Raw genomic sequence first — 19,367 nt, forward strand, 5'->3', positions numbered from 1 at the left:
ACAACATTCCTAGAGTGACATGTTTGACATGTCAAAAGACATGTTTGTCCAGCCAGCAGGTAAACTTCCTGGGACAGACTTCCTCCACATGTGACTAGAGGTGGGTGTGGCCTCACCTGTGCAGGTAATGATAAAAGCACAGTGCAGGACAGCCATCTCTCTCTTGCTCTCTTGCCTCTCTGCCATCTTCCTTCGAAGCAGCAACATATGCTGAAGATGCTCTCTTGGCTCCCAGCCAAGAGAGGAGATAAGGACTATCTTCCTATAAGATAGATTCTGAATGTATGTAACCTTTTTAAGCCTGTCTGCCTTCTGGGATCATATTGTGAACCAGTGGCGTAGCGTGGGGGGTGCAGGGGGGGCCGGCCGCACCGGGCGCAACATCTGGGGTTAGGGCAAATCCACGGGTTAGGGGGTGCAAATCCACGGGTTAGGGGGCGCAAATCCACGGGTTAGGGGGCGCAAATTACTTGCCTTGCCCCGGGTGCTCACAACCCACACTACGCCACTGTTGTGAACAGAACGTGAGTAAACTCTTATACTTTTATAAAGACTGTGTCGTGTCTTGTATTTTAAGAGGGAACAAAGGGGAAATTATCAGAGTAATTATTATAGAGGTTCTAGAGAACCAGAGCACACGTTACCGTTGCGAACTTAAAAGGGGAACGTCACAAACTCTGCTGATATTTTGGGAACTTGTTAGCACAAGTTGGATAAGGATATAATCTCACAATATATCCTCTCCTGCATCCCTGAACATTCCCACAAATCTTCCAGCATTCAGCTTCTTTCTTATAATTTTTTTATTATTTTCAATGCAAAATGACAACAAAAATTACAAACATTGAATCCGAAATAAAACAGTACAAACAAGAAAAAAAACAGAACACAAAAGAAAAGAAAAAACAACAAAAAACAAAAACACACATCTACAAATAAAACCATATCATCATTCTAATCTAGAATCTTTGTTCTAAGACCTCGAAATTTTTACTCTTTCTAAGTTGTTGTGTCTAATGTAGATTACGTCTATCTTTATACTTTTTACACCATTTTTCTCTTTCTTTAACCCTGCTAAGCATCATTCATCCAGCATTCAGCTTCATGGCATGGCCAACCACCCAACAACCAACCAACCAACTTGTCTGTCTGTCTGTCTGTCTGTCTGTCTGTCCTGAAGATTCCTGCCCTGCCCTTCAACTAAACTCTCAGGGCAGCCATATTCATTTGCTCCAAGGGGTCTGGCTGCGAATTCTGCCTCTGGAGCCACCAGCCTTCCTGCCTTGGAAATGCCGCCTCTGCCTTCAGCCGACCAAACCGCGGTGGCAGCACAAGGCGGGTGGGTGGGACTACGCAGCCCCTGCAACCTGGCAAAGCACGGCAGGTGGGAAGCGCCAGCGATGAAGGACCATTCCCCCTCCTCCCCCTTTCAGGCCTCCTTCGCTCATTTATTGTCGCAGCTCAGAAGCGGAGCTGTCACCACCTAAACCTCACTCATCCATTTAACCTTGGAGGAAGAAACACATTTGTGCCGGATAACGCACATCAGATGGTGGCAAAGGGAGAGGTGCGCGGAGCCACCCCCGTGCCTGATGGATGGGTTACAGGGGCCTCGGCTGACCTGAGCTTGTACGTTGTTATCTGCGTTCTCCCAGGAAGCTTTTCATCATGCCCAAAGGGAGAGGCAGCACGGCTGCCAGAAGCAGCTTTGTGGGGCTGCAGCTGCAAACTCAAGGTGTGCGCGCCCATGTGCCTGTACGCACGTGCGCTGGGCAGGGAAGCATTAGCCAGAAAGAGCCAGGGAGACAAAGAGTGCAAATAGGAGGAAAAGTCCTCTGTAGGACTATTGCTAGTCTCCATTTTGCCCTGGAAGCTAAGTCCTGATAAAAAGGCCTGGAAACCAAGCCTAACCAAGTGCAGGACAGTGCGCACCCCGGAAATGATCTCTTTCAGCTTCTGCCTTCTGGAAGAAAGTACAGGGTTATAAAGACTAGGATTAGCCGCCTGAGAAACAGTTTCTATCCAAATGCGATTTTGGTTTTAAACGCAATGTAAGGAGTCTCTATGGGAGTTGTTGTTGTTTAGTCGTTCAGTCGTGTCCAACTCTTTGTGACCCCATGGACCAGAGCACGCCAGGCCTCCCACAGTTTGGTCAAACTCATGCTGGTAGCTTCGATAACACTATCCAACCATCTCGCCCTCTGTCGTCCCCTTCTCCTTGTGCCCTCCATCTTTCCCAGCATCAGGGTCTTTTCCAGGGAGTCTTCTCTTCTCATGAGTCGGCCAAAGTATTGGAGCCTGAGCTTCAGGATCCGTCCTTCCAGTGAGCACTCAGGGCTGATTTCCTTCAGAATGGAGAGGTTTGATCTTCTTGCAGTCCATGGGACTCTCAAGAGTCTCCTCCAGCACCAGAATTCAAAAGCATCTATGGGAGTATATTGTATTTAATTATGGGGTATCAGAGTTTTTAGGGGGTTAACCAGGCTGGGATAGCAGGCTTGTTGATTTTTGAATGTCTGATGTCGATTTAATCAATTTTGTTGTTCTCTATGGGACAAAGACAATAAAGATTATTGTATCGTAATGGGTCTGTTTAGCCTGGAGAGCAGGCACTAAACATTAGGAAGAACTTTCTGAAGGTTGAGACCTGTTGGACTACGGAACGGACTACCTTGCAAAATGGTGGACTCTCCTTCACTGGATGTTTTAAAGCAGAGATTGGATGGTTATCTGTCAGGGGTTCTTTGCTGTGACTTCTGCATTGCAGGGGACTAGATGACTAGATGACATTTTGGCATCCCTGCATAGAACTCTACAGTTCTATGATTCTATATTCATAACAGATGCACTCCCTCGGACTGCTGCGTTCTCCTCTGACCAGCTGAAGTTTTGTGCAAAATCAGTGTTGAAAGTTAACTAGTGTTTTCCATGGCTGTCTGCTGTGGCCTCATTGAGACAGTACGGAAGGTCCTGATTAGAGCAGAATGGGGCTATTCTGGTCCTCCTGAGTGGAAACAGTAGCACAGGGTGCCCTTTTCCAGAGTTGGCCTTCTTCATGCTCCCTTTCTCAAAATAGTTGCTCAGAGTGCTCTTTTCCAAAGTTAGCATTCTCCACACTCCTTTACTCAGAATATCTGGCCTGGGTGCTCTTTTCCAATTATAATGTTATGAGTTTGTGGGGTACCTGGACTCCTATTCCAATGCCTGGGTGCCAGACACTAGATTTAGCATGTTCAAATCAAGCCTGCCTGGCTTAGCTTGCTTAGGAGAATGCCTGGGGTGGATCATTCAGAAGAACCTTGCAAGGGGTTGGACTTGATGACCCTCAAGGCCCCTTCCAACAATCATAATAATTGTAACAGAGTAGGCCGCCATGTGGTTTATGTTTTTTGACAAAGTATTAAAAAACAAACTCATGGCTGGCCATTTGATTTTGTTTGGCACTGACTGCATACCAATATCCACTATTAGTACTAGTATTCTTGTTTCCCATTTTCTTCTCTGATTTCGGATCAAACCTCTTCATGTTCCAATGTCATATCCAAGCATGACAGGATCCAAGCACAAGAGGAACTCTCCCCTGGTATTCAGAAGCCTTGTTGCCTCCAACCATAGGAGGAAGAGCATAGTCGTTATTATGGCTGGTAGTCATTGAAAGTCCTCCCTTCCTCCATAAATTTGTCTCATCCTCTTTTAAAGCCATCCAGGTTGGTGGCCATCACTGCTGTGGCAGGGAGTTCCGCAGTTTAACTCTGCATGAAGAGGGACTTTTTTCCTCTGTCCTGAATCTTCTGACATTCATCTTCCCGGGATGTCCAAGAGTTCTGGCATTATGAGAGAGGGAGGAAATGTTTCTGCAACCTGCTTTCTCTACGCCATGCTTTTTCTTGAAACGAAAAAGACCCGAACGCTGCAACCTTTTCTCACAGGGGAGTCTCTCCCTCCCTTTGATCATTTTGGTGGCCCTTTACTAAACCTTTCCCCAATCTATAATATCCTTTTTTGTGGTGAGGCGTCGACCAGACAGTACTGTGCATCTATCAGCCCATGTGTACTATGGATCCAGAAGAGTGAGTGGCCTGATTCTTCGGTTTCCTTTGTAATAATAATAATAATAATAATAATAATAATAATAATAATAAAAAATTATTTTATTTATACCCTGCCCTCCCCAGCCAAGACCGGGCTCAAGGGCGGCTAACACCAGGTATAAAAACAATTGATTGAAATACAACTTAAAAACAAGATTAAAATACAACATTAAAATGCAGCCTCATTTCAGTAGGAACTCAAATCAAAAACTTTTTGGGGATGAAAACGTCAAATCTTCACCAAGGCCAACTATCCAGACTGGTCCTACGTGGGCCAGAAAAAAGCCAGGGAAGTCCCCAAATAGGAGTTCCATCATTTTATAGAACATTTCGATTACTTAATAGGACAGCACACGGAGGGATCTGTGCAAACAGCGATCGAGTGGGGGTTGTTCCACCGCTGCCACGATTTGCTGCCTCTCCGCTCCGCCGCGCGTCTTTGCGCATAGGAGGAAATCCCTGCCAAGGGACTTTTCCCTCGAAGCGCAAAACCCGCCCGGCTTGCGCGCGCCCGGCCGGCGATGTCCAAACACAAGACGCGCCCGTGGCCTCTCCAAACATTGCTTCTGCTGCTTGCTGCTGTTGCGGATTTGCTGCCTTTGCTCATGCTAATTTCACTCTTCAATTATAAGCGGCTCGCTTTTTCTCGTTTTAATAAAAACGAAAGCATCCGGAAACGCCGCGGTGCCCGGGAAAACGGCAGATCTGACATAATTAAAAAGTGGCTTCGATCAGGCTGTTTTCCTAATGGTTTGTCATATCAAGCTGCAGCTCCCAGAGAGAGAGAGAGAGAGAGCGCCCCCCCCCGCCCCACTCCGACTCCCAGCCCCCTGAGGCATCATTTACATTTCTTAATAACCCCTCATTAATATTCATGACGTGGGGAGGGCCACGACGGCTGAGTGCACACCACTAATTCAATTTCGCCGAGCCTCCGTGTGTTTAGTTAATCACCGGGGGACCTGGGTGGCTCAGTACAATTATTTATTCGGAATGAGATCTGGAGGCATCGGCATTGCGAAAGGACCCGAGGAATACAATGCAGGAAAAAAGGGGGATTCTCCGCCTCATCCCTGCAGGCGCCTCGTCTGGTCCCCAGGAAGGGCTGGAGAGAAAAGCTCCTGTTTCCCTGCCGCCAGTTTTGTGGTAAGAAGTGGGGAGTCCTCAAAATCTTTACAGCCCTTTTTTGGACGCAACGCGCAGCTGCAAGCAAAACGCCCAGGTAACCAGCGGCTGGCTATAGGGGGTGGCCAGGTGGCTTAGGTGCACAGTCCTCCTCTTGAGGTTGAGAACAGGAAAACAAAAGGAGAGCCTGCTGGGTCAGGCCGATGGCTCATCCAGTCCAGCATCCTGATCTCACAGGGGCCAACAATGTTTAGGCAACACAATGACCATATACATACATAATGTTGTTGTTGTTTTTTAGTCGTTTAGACGTGTCCGCCTCTTCGTGACCCCCTGGACCAGAGCACGCCAGGCACTCCTGTCTTCCACTGCCTCCCGCAGTTTGGTCAAACTCATGCTGGTAGCTTCGAGAACACTGTCCCACCATCTCATCCTCTGTCGTCCCCTTTTCCTTGTGCCAACATCCTTCCCAACATCAGGGTCTTTTCCAGGGAGTCTTCTCTTCTCATGAGGTGGCCAAAGTATTGGAGCCTCAGCTTCAGGATCTGTCCTTCCAGTGAGCACTCAGGGCTGATTTCCTTAAGAATGGAGAGGTTTGATCTTCTTGCAGTCCATGGGACTCTCAAGAGACTCCTCCAGCACCAGAATTCAGAAGCATCCATTCTTCGGCAATCAGTCTTCTTTATGGTCCAGCTCTCACTTCCTTACATCACTACTGGGAAAACCATAGCTTTAACTATACAGACCTTTGTCAGGAAGGTGATGTATCTGCTTTTTAAGATGCTGTCTAGGTTTGTCATTGCTTTTCTCCCGAGAAGCAGGCGTCTTTTAATTTCGTGGCTGCTGTCACCATCTGCAGTGATCATGGAGCCCAAGAAAGTAAAATCTCTCACAGCGAACATAACTAGTTCAAAATGAAATCTTAGTCTCAAAGTCTCTGAAAATCTTTAAATGAACCGAGGTACCAAACTTTGAATGATGAAAGATAAGCTGTAGAGCTTTGTGTATTCAGCAAATATAATGTCCAACACTGAACAGAGATTCCGGATATTGACCGCTGTTTCGTAGATCTTCGTCAGCGTGATGGGAGAATATAGAATTGTTTCATGAACCCATCTTATTTTGAATGAACATATCTGAATGAAAATATCAAATGCTGTGGAGCAGGGCTCATGTAATAAGATTGTCTATTACGTGTGTATATGGTCATCGTGTTGCCTAAACATCGTTGACGTTCTCTTTGGCAACACAGGGTTTTGTTTGGATGCTCACAGTGGCCAGCCTGACGCCTGTGGGAAACCAGCAAGCACAAGAGCAACTCTCTCTCCCCGTGTGGTTTCCAGCAACCGGAGATGTCTGCAGACATGACATGAAGGCCTTGCAACATCAACTTTGCCCTGTGGGAATGCCCTGCGGAGGACCACAGTGCCAGGAGACAGGTCCTGCTTCCATTGCAGTGACCAGAGGAGGAATGACCTCTGGGAGGAGCGCAGAGAGAAGAAGTGCCAGCAGCACAGACGGATGCCTCCTTCTGCCCCAGCTGCAACTAAGAGTAAGAGCTGTTCGACAGTGGAATTTGCTGCCCAGGAGTGTGGTGGAGTCTCCTTCTTTGGAGGTCTTTAAGCAGAGGCTTGACAACCATATGTCAGGAGTGTTCTGATGGTGTTTCCTGCTTGGCAGGGGGTTGGACTCGATGGCCCTTGTGGTCTCTTCCAACTCTAGGATTCTATGATTCTATGATTTCATGATTCTATGATTCTATGATTCTATAAACATGTCTCTCCCATATCAGTCTCTACAGCCACAGCAGGCGATGCAACTTTTCACCAATGTGACTTCTCCCTTGAAGGAGCACTCCTCCGTTGTCTCCCAGTTCAGATGGAGGCCAACTGTTCAAGTCACCATCATCATTTAATTTGTATGCCACCTTTCCATTGTTAAAACAATGCTCAAGGCAGCTCACAACATGACAAGATTTACATAATTACCAATGTAACAAAAGTCATAAGCAATAAATAAAACACATCAAAAAGCACACAATCAAATGGAAACAATTTCCACATAAATCATAAAATCTAAAACTAAGAATACAGTGGATGCTCGGGTTGCGAACGTGATCCGTGCGGGAAGCACGTTCAGAACCCGCAGCGCCGTATTTCCGCATGTGCGGGTCATGATTTGATGCTTCTGTACATGCGTCAAGTGCGATTTAGTGCTTCTGTGTAACCCGTTCTGGTACTTCCGGGTTTGGTGCAGTGCGCAACCCGAAGCATCTGTAACCTGAGGTGATGTTAGGATATTTCCATTCCACCTTAAAAGGGAGCAGGCTTTTGTGCGTCACAGAGTCTGCGTATTTCCTGTTCACAGGATGTTTATGTTTTGATAGAGCTGTTGTCTGTCTCTCTCTCTCTGCGCCAGAACACGCTAGCAGGCAGTCATGTTTTTCTTTGTTCTGACCAACGCTGAATAAACTTTCTAAATAATGCTTTCCTGGGTGCAACTTTCGCTGTGCATTATCTGCTGATAGAGCGTGCATCAGTTCTGGAATGTGGAAAGCTATTTTCTGGAGCTTATGTCACTAATTGCTGATACTGTATCTACGGGAGGTCGATGGACGTCCGGAGTCTGGAGTCGGCGTGGAGGCAGTGATGGCCTATGTCTCCCTGGCAGTATCCCAACAGGTATAACCGTACAGCATTAATATCAATCAAAATTTAAAATAACAGAGATAAGAAATAAAAACAAGGAGAAAACAAATACCAAAATGGAGCTCTCTCTGCCCAGCAGCAGCAGCAGCAGCAGCAGCAGCAGCACTCCTTTATGGAGCCCGTCAGGCCCCACCCCAAGCCAGGTGGAGAGAATCAGGGCAGGGCCCTCCTGGCTCCCAGCAGGTCAGAAGCATCGCTGCCTCCAGCTGTGGGGGCAGAGCAGAGCTATCCTGGCCAGTTGCCATCCATAGCCCTCTCCTCCTCCATGAGTTCGTCCAATCCTCTTTGAAAGCCATCCAAATTGGTGATCATCACTGCCTCTTGTGGGAGGGAGTTCCATAGTTTAACTGTGTGAAGGAGGACTTCCTCTGATCTGTTCTGAATCTCCCAGGCCCTAGTCCAGCACTCTAACCACTGTGTGGTGACACTGGCTCCCTCTCAAGCTCCAGAATATGGGTGATCCCAGAATATAGAAGCAGGATCAGCACCCCAGAAAATTGGGGTGGGGGAGTGAGACTACTATAGGGTGATCCTGGGAGGGAAAATGCCTTTTGAGTTGCAAGGGCAGCTTTTGAATGATGTTCTGCTTCCAGGCGAGCTAATTTTGGGCTTCATTGGAAGCTGTTTCCAGGCAGCCGCATCTGGGCCTCTCTTTCCTGGCATGCATTACATGGGGGGAGCCTCTCAGTACCAAAGCCCCCCCCCCCAATTTCAGCACCATGGCTGCCCCCGCACTGCTTCCACTTGCTCACTGGGGATTGTCAGAGGCCCTGACAAACAGCTCGGCGGCTGCTTCATAATGCCGCCAATGATGGAGTTGTGGAGGCAACGGCAGGGAGAGGAGCCAGGGGTTGGGGGCTCTTGTCATAACTTTATTTGTGGGAGACGAGCACTTTGTCGGGGGTTTGATGGATGGGCCAGAAGCAGCCTGCGAGGCGCATCCCCTGCGTGGCTCGTCATCGGCACAGCGGAGCAACCTTGCAGCTGAAAAATGAGCTGGGGGGTGAGAGAGAAAGAGAAGACAATGGTTGCAGTTGCTGTTGCAGTTGCTGGTTTGTTTGCACAAAGGAAAGCAGCATTGATATGGCGCCTTGCTAATCCAAATTGGATCCCAATTATCTAAATTGGGATAACATGATCCTGTCTATATCTGTCATCTATCTCTCTATCTCTCTATCATCTTTCTAATCTCTATCTATCTATCTATCTATCTATCTATCTATCATCTATCTATCTATCATCTGTCTATCTATCATCTATCTATCATTTATCATCTAAGGTAAAGGTAAAGGGACCCCTGACCATTAGGTCGAGTCGCGACCGACTCTGGGGTTGCGGCGCTCATCTTGCTTTATTGGCCTAGGGAGCCGGCGTACAGCTTCCCTGTCATGTGGCCAGCAGGACTAAGCCGCTTCTGGCGAACCAGAGCAGCGCACGGAAACGCCGTTTACCTTCCCGCCAGAGCGGTACCTATTTATCTACTTGCACTTTGACGCAGTGGCGTAGCGTGGGGGGTGCAGGGGGGCCGGCCGCACCGGGCGCAACTTCTGGGGTTAGGGCAAATCCACGGGTTAGGGGGCGCAAATCCACGGGTTAGGGGGCGCAAATCACTTGCCTTGCCCCGGGTGCTGACAACCCACGCTACGCCACTGCTTTGACGTGCTTTCAAACTGCTAGGTTGGCAGGAGCAGGGACCGAGCAACGGGAGCTCACCCCCTCGCAGGGATTCAAACCACCGACCTTCCAATCGGCAAGCCCTAGGCTCTGTGGTTTAACCCACAGCGCTACCCACGTCCCGTTCATCTATCATCTATCTATCATCTATCTATCCCAAACTTTTTCAGATCAATGCCCTCTCAGTTGCACAGACTCCCCCTTAGTGAGTCTCACCCCACCCTATAAAAAGAATAGTTAACAACCCACTGAGGAATAAAATTCAAAATGGCAACAATTGCACATTTATTCGAAATCCAATCAAAATGAGTTCAATTAATTCAACAACTGATGGACTCGATCCAGCTATGCTAGCTTTTCAAAGTCTGCTGGTCATTTATAGCTTCAGCACCCTCCCTTCCCTCTTAGCGTCCCCCCTCCCCGGCCATCGAACTGCTTCTCATTGGGTGTTACCACCCAATTTGGGAACCGCTGGGCTAAACCGAAACCATCCCACATCCAACTGTAACCAAGCCAAAGTTCAAAGCGTTAAGACCCCAGGAGATCTTGCTTCTCCATTAGTCACAGCTTTGGTTCCAGCACAGAGCAAGCAGGTCTCTGGGTCTCCAGATTCCACCTTTGTTTCCAGCCCAGCTCTATCACACCTGTCGGGCTCTTCTTCTCCTACCTGGCAGCTAGGTAATGGAGGAAAGGCCCACCCTTAAGCTTGGAGGGCCCAATCTCTTAGTTGTAGCTCCTGCAACCTTAGCTCATTATTTTGGGGTGCCGATGAGGACCCTAAAGTGGACAGCTAAGGTCACTGCCTTTGTTATGTACTGAGTTGAATAGGATCCAAAAGGCAGCAATCTGATTGGTCCTAGAACAATAGGATTCAGAATGCAGCAGTCCGATTAGTCCTAGAACAATAGGGTCCAGAATGCAGCAGTCTGATTGGTCCTAGAACAATAGGATTCAGAATGCAGCAGTCTGATTGGTCCTAGAACAATAGGGTCCAGAATGCAGCAGTCTGATTGGTCCACAGGAGCCGCACAATACAGCTCCAGGTGGAAGTGAATCCGCAACCTGATTGGCCTACAGGAGAATCCCGGAATTAGCCAATCACGTGGGGCCCATTGTGTAAATAATGTATATAAAGCAGACATTTCGGGGGAACTTCCATTCTTCCCCACCACTATGAGCTGAATAAAGAGCACGAAATCCACTCTCGACTCCGAGTATATTTCAGCCTTTGAGATTTGTCTGACCAGTTCAGCAAAGTCCTCCATTTGATTCCCACCCCCACTGGATACAGAACCCTAAGAACTGGAAGGATCTCAGGCCACCATTCAGACTGACCCCTCCCAAACCCCAAGCACCTGGAAAACTTGTGCAAGATAATTTAATTCGTGTTTTCTTCTTACATTTACACTTCCCTCTGTGCTGTATCAGGCTCTATGTGTTTAAAAAATGATTTAATGAGAGCGGACATGTGGTTGCTTGGTGCCCCCCCCATCGCTTCCTTTTTACCTGAGGCTACAGTTCCACCCTAGCAGTCAGCCAGCCTGCAACCTGCTCCCAGCTGCCCCTCCTGTTTTCTCCAGCTTCTCGTCTTCGTTTGCTTTCTGTATTTGCCTTTAATTCAATATTTTGTCCCCATGCTCCATCTCCCTTTATTGGATAACACTGCTCTGTTATTGAATCCTCCCTCGCAATTGTGGGGGAGAGAATTTGGTTTCCCAGGCAGCAATAAAGCCGGTTTGGAGTCTTTGGAGACCAGGAACGGCGCTACGGTTCGGAGGTGTGCGAGAGAGGAGCCCCAGGGGCTTCTGGGAAAGCCAGACCTCTGCAAGGTCTTGTCTGTTTTTCTCAAGTTAGCAAATTGAGAAAGCAGGAAAGAGCCATCAGAGACAGCCTTCTCCAACTGCAGTGAAAACTGCAGTTTCGTGTGCATGCACACGAAAGCTCATACCAAGAACTGACTTAGTTGGTCTTTAAGGTGCTACTGGAAGGAATTTGTTTTGCAGTGAAAACTTGTTTGAGGATTCCAACCCACAACCAATATGTTCATTGTAGCCATCATCAGAAATATTTATATACCGCTTAATATGCAAAATCCCTAAGCTGTTTACATAAAACACAGCAAGATGATTTTTTAAAAGAAAAATTAAAACCGAAAAGGCAAAGAAACGCATCAGTAAAGACAGAGAAGCTGTCAATAAAAAATCATTTAAATATCAATAAATAAAGCAGAACAATGTGGTGATTAGTGTATATCCAGGAGGTGTGGCGCTGTGGGTTAAAGCACAGAGCCTAGGACTTGCCGATCAGAAGGTTGGCAGTTCGAATCCCTGCGACGGGGTGAGCTCCCGCTGCTTGGTCCCTGCTCCTGCCAACCTAGCAGTTCGAAAGCACGTCAAAGTGCAAGTAGATAAATAGGTACCGCTCCGGCGGGAAGGTAAACGGCGTTTCCGTGCGCTGCTCTGGTTCGCCAGAAGCGGCTTAGTCATGCTGGCCACATGACCTAGAAAATCTGTCTGCGGACAAATTCCGGCTCCCTCGGCCTATAGAGTGAGATGAGCACCGCAACTTCAAAGTCGGCTGTGACTGGACCTAATGGTCAGGGGTCCTTTTACCTTTACCTTTACCTTTACTTTTACCAAGCTCCTTGGGACTCAGGTGGCGCTGTGGTCTAAACCACTGAGCCTCTTAGGCTTGTTGATCAGAAGGTTCAAATCCCCGCGACGGGGTGAGCTCCTGTTGTTCGGTCCCCGCTCCTGCCAACCTAGCAGTTCAAAAGCACGTCAAAGTGCAAGTAGATAAATAGGTACCACTCTGGTGGGAAGGTAAACGGCATTTCCGTGCGCTGCTCTGGTTCGCCAGAAGCGGCTTAGTCATGCTGGCCACATGACCCGGAAGCTGTATGCCGGCTCCCTCGGCCAGTAAAGCGAGATGAGCGCCGCAACCCCAGAGTCGTCCGCGACTGGACCTTAATGGTCAGGGGTCCCTTTACCTTTACCTTAGGAGGTGTCAGAGTTCCCCTCATTCCTCCCATGTGCTCAACACACACAAATACACCTCCTTCTCTGTGGCTGAAGAGACCCGCAAATGCCTCCACCCAAAGGTCCCACTACAAATCCACTCCCAGGCTGTGCACAAATTTCAGCTGGGCAACTGCAGAAGAAACTTGGACTGTCCTTCCAAAGAGGAATGCCAGCCAGCAGACCTGCCAGGGCCCAGGTGGGTTCCTGGTGATGAGTTGCTGGGGAAGGCTGTGCGTTTGGGTGGCATCACTTGCCTGGTCCAGGCGGCAGACTCGAGGCTAATTTCTGTGGACGACACAGAAGGCTGCTATCTGGCGCTGCCAATGGTTGCATACAAATTTAACAAATGTAATACTAGAGTGATAATAACGATAAAGGACTTCAGCCTTGGTGGATCCATGGTGATGGTCTCCCTCGGGAGGTGGTGCACTCTCCTTCCTTGGGGGTTTTAAGTGGAGGTTGGGTGGCCGTCTGTCATGGATGCTTTTGCTGAGATTCCTGCATTGCAGGGGGTTGGACTAGATGACCCCCGGGTCCCTTCCAACTCTTAAGATTCTATGAACTAGAGGAGCTATCGCAGGAATATCCACTCAGATGGGTCAATTGATTCTTTTGCTTGTGGTGTTACGTCTGCTGGGCTTTCAGTTCTTTTTGCAGTACAGACCTTGGTTCTCAAATGCCTTGGTACTCAAACAACAGTGCAAACCCAGAACTAAGTGTTCTGGCTTGCGAACTTTTTTCGGAAGCCGAATGTGCTCCGTTTTGAGTGCTACACTTCTGTTTTGAGTGTTATGCTGAGGTCCGTCTCTTTTTGCTATTTATTTTGTGGTTTTGTGGCTCTTTTTTGTTTTGTTTTTGTGACTGTGTGGAACCCAGTTCAGTTCAGTTAATGATTAATTGATTGTGTGACTGCAGTACATTGCTTATTGCTTTTATTTTATGGAGCAAGGGTCTCATTAGATATCATGTTAAAATGCTGTTTTAGGGTTGTTGTTTTTTAAGTCTGGGACGGATTAATCTGTTTTGCATGACTTTCTATGGGAAAGCACGCCTTGGTTTGGGAAAGCTTTGGTTTTGGAATGGACTTCTGGGACGGATTAATTTTGAGAACCAAGGGACCACTGTAACTCTTTCCCTTTTTACTCTTGTGCAATGCCTCTTTTACATTTCCTAGGTGGCCATTCTAAGAAAAGAGAAGAAGAGCCTGCTGGACCATGACCAATGGCCCATCACACCCAGCATCCTGTTCTCCAAAGTGGACAACCAGATAGATGCCCATTGTGGGAAACCCACAGGCAGGATCCGAGCGGAAGCAGCAGCCCTTTTCCTTCCACTCGTTTCCAGCAACTGGGACTTGGAAGCAATAGCAGGGTCCACTTACCTTAAATGAACAGGACTTGGGTCTGAGTGCATTATGCGTAGGCTTGTGCTGTCAAGTGTTTATTCTCTATTTATTTATGCACAAATTATTGTGCCTTCTTGCTCAGCGCTAGTCATCAAGCTTCCCAGTGACTCTTCAACATTCCCAAGGATACACTGATTTCCACAGCGTAAGTGCACTCGCGTCCCTTGGTCACAGCTGGCTCTATCTGGATGCTCAGTAAAAAGGATGATGCAATAATTATGTGCCATTTATCTCTTCTTTAGAGCAGAGATTTGTGGAGTTAATTTCATCCTGACTGGTTCGTCGTCAGCTACACTGAAACGTCTGGGGCGCTGGCTGAAGGCGTCTGTCAAAAAATTATATATGTTTTTAATTTCAGGCCTATCTTTCAAGAAAACTCCCACAGAGATAACTGTGCGCACTCTGCTGTTAATGATACAGGAATTTGTTTGTTTGCTTTGTTTTCCTAAAGGGGGTGGGAGAAAAAGACATACTGCACAATGTTTTGCAGGATTCCGTGCAATTAGCTTTCCTTTCCAATTTGTGCTGGCAGTTTTTGCTTTTCACTACTTCAGATCTCCTGCAAATGAAACACATGGATCACCTCTTTGGTTTAACCGAGGAGTTTTTCTCCACTTTCCTTGAGCAATGAGGGGGCTCTAAGGGTAGCGGTTTGCAGAATCATTTTCCAGCAGAGAACACATAGCACACTTTTGCAAGAAATAGTAGTGGGGTTTATTTGCAAATCTGGAGAAGGTGGATAAGAAACAGTTTTTCTCCCTCTTTCATAACGTTAGAACTTGTGGACATTCAGTGGAGCTGAATGTGGGAAGAGTCAGGTTGGATAAAACGACGACTTTCTTCACGCAGCATGTAGTTAAAACGGTGGAAATCACTCCAACTGAAGGAATGAAGGACAAGTGACCCCATCTAGGCCCGAAGTCACCCCCCGCCCTAAAGCAGGCTCAAAGCTTCTCAAAGCTTTTCAAAATCATTTTTCTCAGCTAAAAGGCATTAGCATCAGAAACATTTCGCTCTGCTGTAACAAAGGTCGCTTCTCAGGCTATAGTTGACCTTGCCAAACAGTACATTTGACTTGCAACTTTCTTTCCGGAACTATGCCAGAACAAGAGATTGAAACATATCTGAACACTCTGAAACCCCTTGGCTCTCACCCCCCCCCCTTTCCTGGGAAGGGTGCCAAGAGTCCAAGAGTCCCAAGACAGCTTTCTGTTCATGCTCAGAGGAACTCAGGGGCAGGACTCTGGAAGAAGGGGGAGGGAACTGGAAGGGGTATATATGTTTGTGCACATCACTGTGAACTCGTGCATGCTTTTTTGTGAGTTATCACACCTGCTCCTTCTACCAGTGCATGGATGGTAGAAATAAAGCTTTTTCTCAGAAACTATTCCTTGAGTGTCTTTTGACTCCCGTTTTCCCTTTCCCGGGCGCAATATTTTTCCCACCCGAGGGCAAAGCCTCATAAGGCTACACAACGACACCTTTCTTTTTGAAAATTCAGGTAGGTAGCCGTGTTGGAGCAATGTCAAACCTCGACAGCTTCTTAAAAAGCAGAGACATCACCTTGCCAACAAAGGTCCGTATAGTAAAAGCCATGGTTTTCCCAGTAGTGATCTATGGAAGTGAGAGCTGGACCATAAAGAAGGCTGATCGCCGAAGAATGGATGCTTTTGAATTCTGGTGCTGGAGGAGACTCTTGAGAGTCCCATGGACTGCAAGAAGATCAAACCTCTCCATTCTGAAGAAATCAGTCCTGAGTGCTCACTGGGAGGACAGATCCTGAAGCTGAAGCTCCAAGACTTTGGCCACCTCATGAGAAGAGAAGACTCCCTGGAAAAGACCCTGATGTTGGGAAAGATGGAGGAAAGATGGAGAAATATAATGTATTTCTCTTAAATACATTATAGATCCCCCCCATTCCTTCTTAAAGTTCTTCTCTTCCTGGTTTCCGATTTTCCCAGTCAGTTTCGCCATTTTGGCATAATCCATCATCTTCATCAACCATTCCTCTCTGGATGGAACTTCCACACCTGGGATTTTCTTCATGCAAAGTGTGCTGTGATATGAATCTAGACACAACATCTGCAGATACAGAAGCTCCTCCCCCACCTATCAAGGGAGGTATCGCCCCCACCCTATCTTTGCTGAATTTTAATGTGTTTCTTTATCATTTATAAAGCGGGTGTGTGGTTTTTATTTTTTCATAAGTGTTATGAAATATTAATGCATCATATGACCCGCCCCCTCTTTCCCCTTCATCTCCTTCTGTTTTTGTTTCTCCCCTTTGGGTGACAAGCAGCCAACAAATTTAATGCATGCACACATCATTTTATTCGGATGCTGCCCCTCCATGGTTAAAAACCACGCTGTAGGTAGCTTACAACATGAAAAAACACGCATAATTACGCATATAACAGAAATAGCCATAAACAATAAATAAAACCCGACAAGCACACAACAGATTTCCATATGCATCATAAGAAGATCTAAAACAATGATAGAAAAGATTAAAATCAGTAGCAGCAGCTTCCCCTCCACCCGACAAAACCACCTCAACAAGACGCAGGCCAAGAAAATAATCATAATTATTAAGATGGGGAGGGAAAAAAAGCTTGGGAGCCGCCGCTCTAACCGCTGAGCCACACTGCCTCCCTCGCAAGGAGGAGGGCGGGGGAAAGGAATGCCGAGAGCAAGCGCGCCGATTCCCAGCCCGGCCGCCAGGGGCGCCAGACGCAGCTCCTCCTCCGGCCGAGCGACGCCTCCATGTGCGGCGCGCTTTACGGCGGCGGCGGCCGCGGCGCTTCTCCCTCCCCCTCCCCTTCCGGGCGCTTTGCGGCAGCTTCGCGGCCTTTTGCGACAGTCCGGAAGAAGAAGGCGGCGAGAGAAGGGGCGCCGCCGGCATGGACGTCGGGGAGCTGCTCAGCTACCAGGTCAGCGGGGGGGGGGAGGGGGGGGAGGGCGAGGAGGCGCCTGAGGTGTCGCCATGGATACCGGCTGGGGGGGGGGGCTGCATCATGTGTTGTTGTTTCGGGGTGGGGGAGGGGTCTGGGGGGGGATCCCCGCCCCTCCCCCCCCTCCTGGTTCCCGTCACTTGTTAAATGTACATGTAAGGTCGCCTTTCGCCCGAAGATCGCACAGGGCGGCTCACGACATGGAAATCATCATCATCATCATCATCATCACTTTTAATTTGTATACCTTCCCTTAGCACTTTAGAGACCAGCTAAGGTAGTTCTAGGTATGAGCCTTCGTCTGCATGCACACTTCTTCAGAGACACTGAAACAGAAGTCACTAGATCCTTTCTAAAAAAAAAATATGATATTTATTAAGAATTTGGAAATTACAAAAAGAAGAAAAGAAAAAAGTCAAACACAACAAAACAATACAATACAGCACAAAACCAAAAACACTACATAAATATAACAAATCAAAAAGAAAAACAATTAAAAACACATTTAATACTTTCAATATTATTATCCTTCCTTAGCTTGTTTCAGCGACTTCCTCGCACCTCCCTTTTTTGTATCCCACTTCAATTAATTGTTTCCGCAAATCCTTTCCATCTTCCTCAATTCTTTGTCCTATAATTTATCTTAACAGGTTCTAACCTTATTTTCCCTTTAATCCCTTTACAATTTATTGTACTTCATTCTTTATAGCATTTCTGCTAGAACCATGTAACTTCATTCCAACATCTTTCTAACATTCCTTAATTTTACAATGTTTCTGTAGATAGTATTTAAATTTCTTCCAATCTTCTTCCACCGACTCTTCTCCCTGGTCTCGGATTCTGCCAGGCATTTCTGCCAGTTCCATGTAGTCCATCAACTTCAACTGCCACTCTTCCCGGGTGGGTAGATCTTGTGTCCAGAAGTCACTAGATCCTTATATATAGTGGGAGGGTGGCTTAGGGTTGGGGTCTGAATAGACACACTGGATTCTTATCTCATTATAAAGCTATTTTTAGCCATTTCACCCCTTGCTTTTTCCTGTAGGACTAATTGCAGTCGTCAACAGGTTTACCATACCCATTGAGTCAATCACCCATCTCCTACGACCCTCCTGAGAAAAACCCCTCCCTCCCACTATATAGAAGGGTCTGGTGACTTCTGTTTCAGTGTATCTGAAGAAGTGTGCATGCACACAAAAGCTCATACCAAGAACAAACTGAGTTGGTCTCTAAGGTGCTACTGGAAGGAATTTTTTTTAATTTTTTAATTTTGTTTCGACTACAACAGACCAACATGGCTACCTACCTGTATTTTGTATACAGTCTTCCTATCTTACAATACCCAAGGCAGCTTACAGGCTGAAGAAACAAAAAGCACACACCTTATAACAATCTAGGCCAAGGGACCCCTGACCATTAGGTCCAGTCGTGGCCGACTCTGGGGTTGCAGCACTCATCTCGCTTTACTGGCGAGGGAGCCGGTGTACAGCTTCCAGGTCATGTGGCCAGCAGGACTAAGCCACTTCTGGCGAACCAGAGCAGCGCACGGAAACGCCGTTTCCCTTCCCGCCGGAATGGTACCTATTTATCTACTTGCACTTTGATGTGCTTTCGAACTGCTAGGTTGGCAGGAGCAGGGACCGAGCAGCGGGAGCTCACCCCGTCATTGTGGGAATTCGAACCGCCGACCTTCTGATCGGCAAGCCCAAGACGCTCAGTGGTTTACACCACAGCGGCACCGTAACAACCTAATGCAATACAAAAATGTGATAATAAAGCATAACTTTAAAATAAGCAACCTACATCAAATAAAGTAACATTCAACAATGATTAGAATAGTATAGATTAATAATATTCTGTAAAAATACAAAGTGAGAAACACAAAGCACGTTATAAAAGGGAAGCAAGCCAGTCACCCCCTCCTTCCACAGTCACATCTCACAGGTTAACTGTACAGTTGGAAGGGGCCATGAGGGTCATCCAGCCCAGCCACCAACAGCACAGAAATCTTTCAATTTAGGTGGGGCTTGAACCTGCGACCCTGAGATTAAGAGTTTCATTTTTGGGTATGGGGAAAATTCTTGGGTTCTTTGTGTCTTTGTTTTTATTATGTATTTTGTGTTTTTATAGTGTGGTTTTATGTTGGAACCACCCTGAGACCTGTTGGTATGGGGCAGTATACAAATTTAATTAATCTTAAGAACATTAATACTCTGCCAGCTGAGCTATCCATTCATTATTATATATATATATATATATATATATATATATATATATATATATATATTATAACTATGCTGGCAGAGGAAAACCTTTTTATTCCCATAAGCATTTACTGGCCATTGGTGTTTATTTCATAAAATTTATACACTGCTTGATTGTAAAAAAACAAA

The 19,367-nt window shown here is 47.0% G+C and overlaps 1 protein-coding gene across 1 annotated transcript in view; it reads left to right on the top strand.

Annotated features, from left to right (window-relative positions):
- Positions 1–16,901: 16,901 nt before the first annotated feature.
- CTNNBL1 (catenin beta like 1) overlaps positions 16,902–19,367 on the top strand; it is a 91,435-nt gene continuing 88,969 nt past the window's right edge. Inside the window, exon 1 of the mRNA XM_081867759.1 lies at positions 16,902–16,953. Coding sequence (XP_081723885.1) covers positions 16,924–16,953 — 30 coding nt within the window. The 5' untranslated portion in view covers positions 16,902–16,923. The remainder of the gene's footprint in view (positions 16,954–19,367) is intronic.

This window comes from Podarcis erhardii (genome assembly GCF_964252035.2).
Source record: "Podarcis erhardii genome assembly, chromosome: 6".
NCBI classification, from domain to species: domain Eukaryota; kingdom Metazoa; phylum Chordata; class Lepidosauria; order Squamata; family Lacertidae; genus Podarcis; species Podarcis erhardii.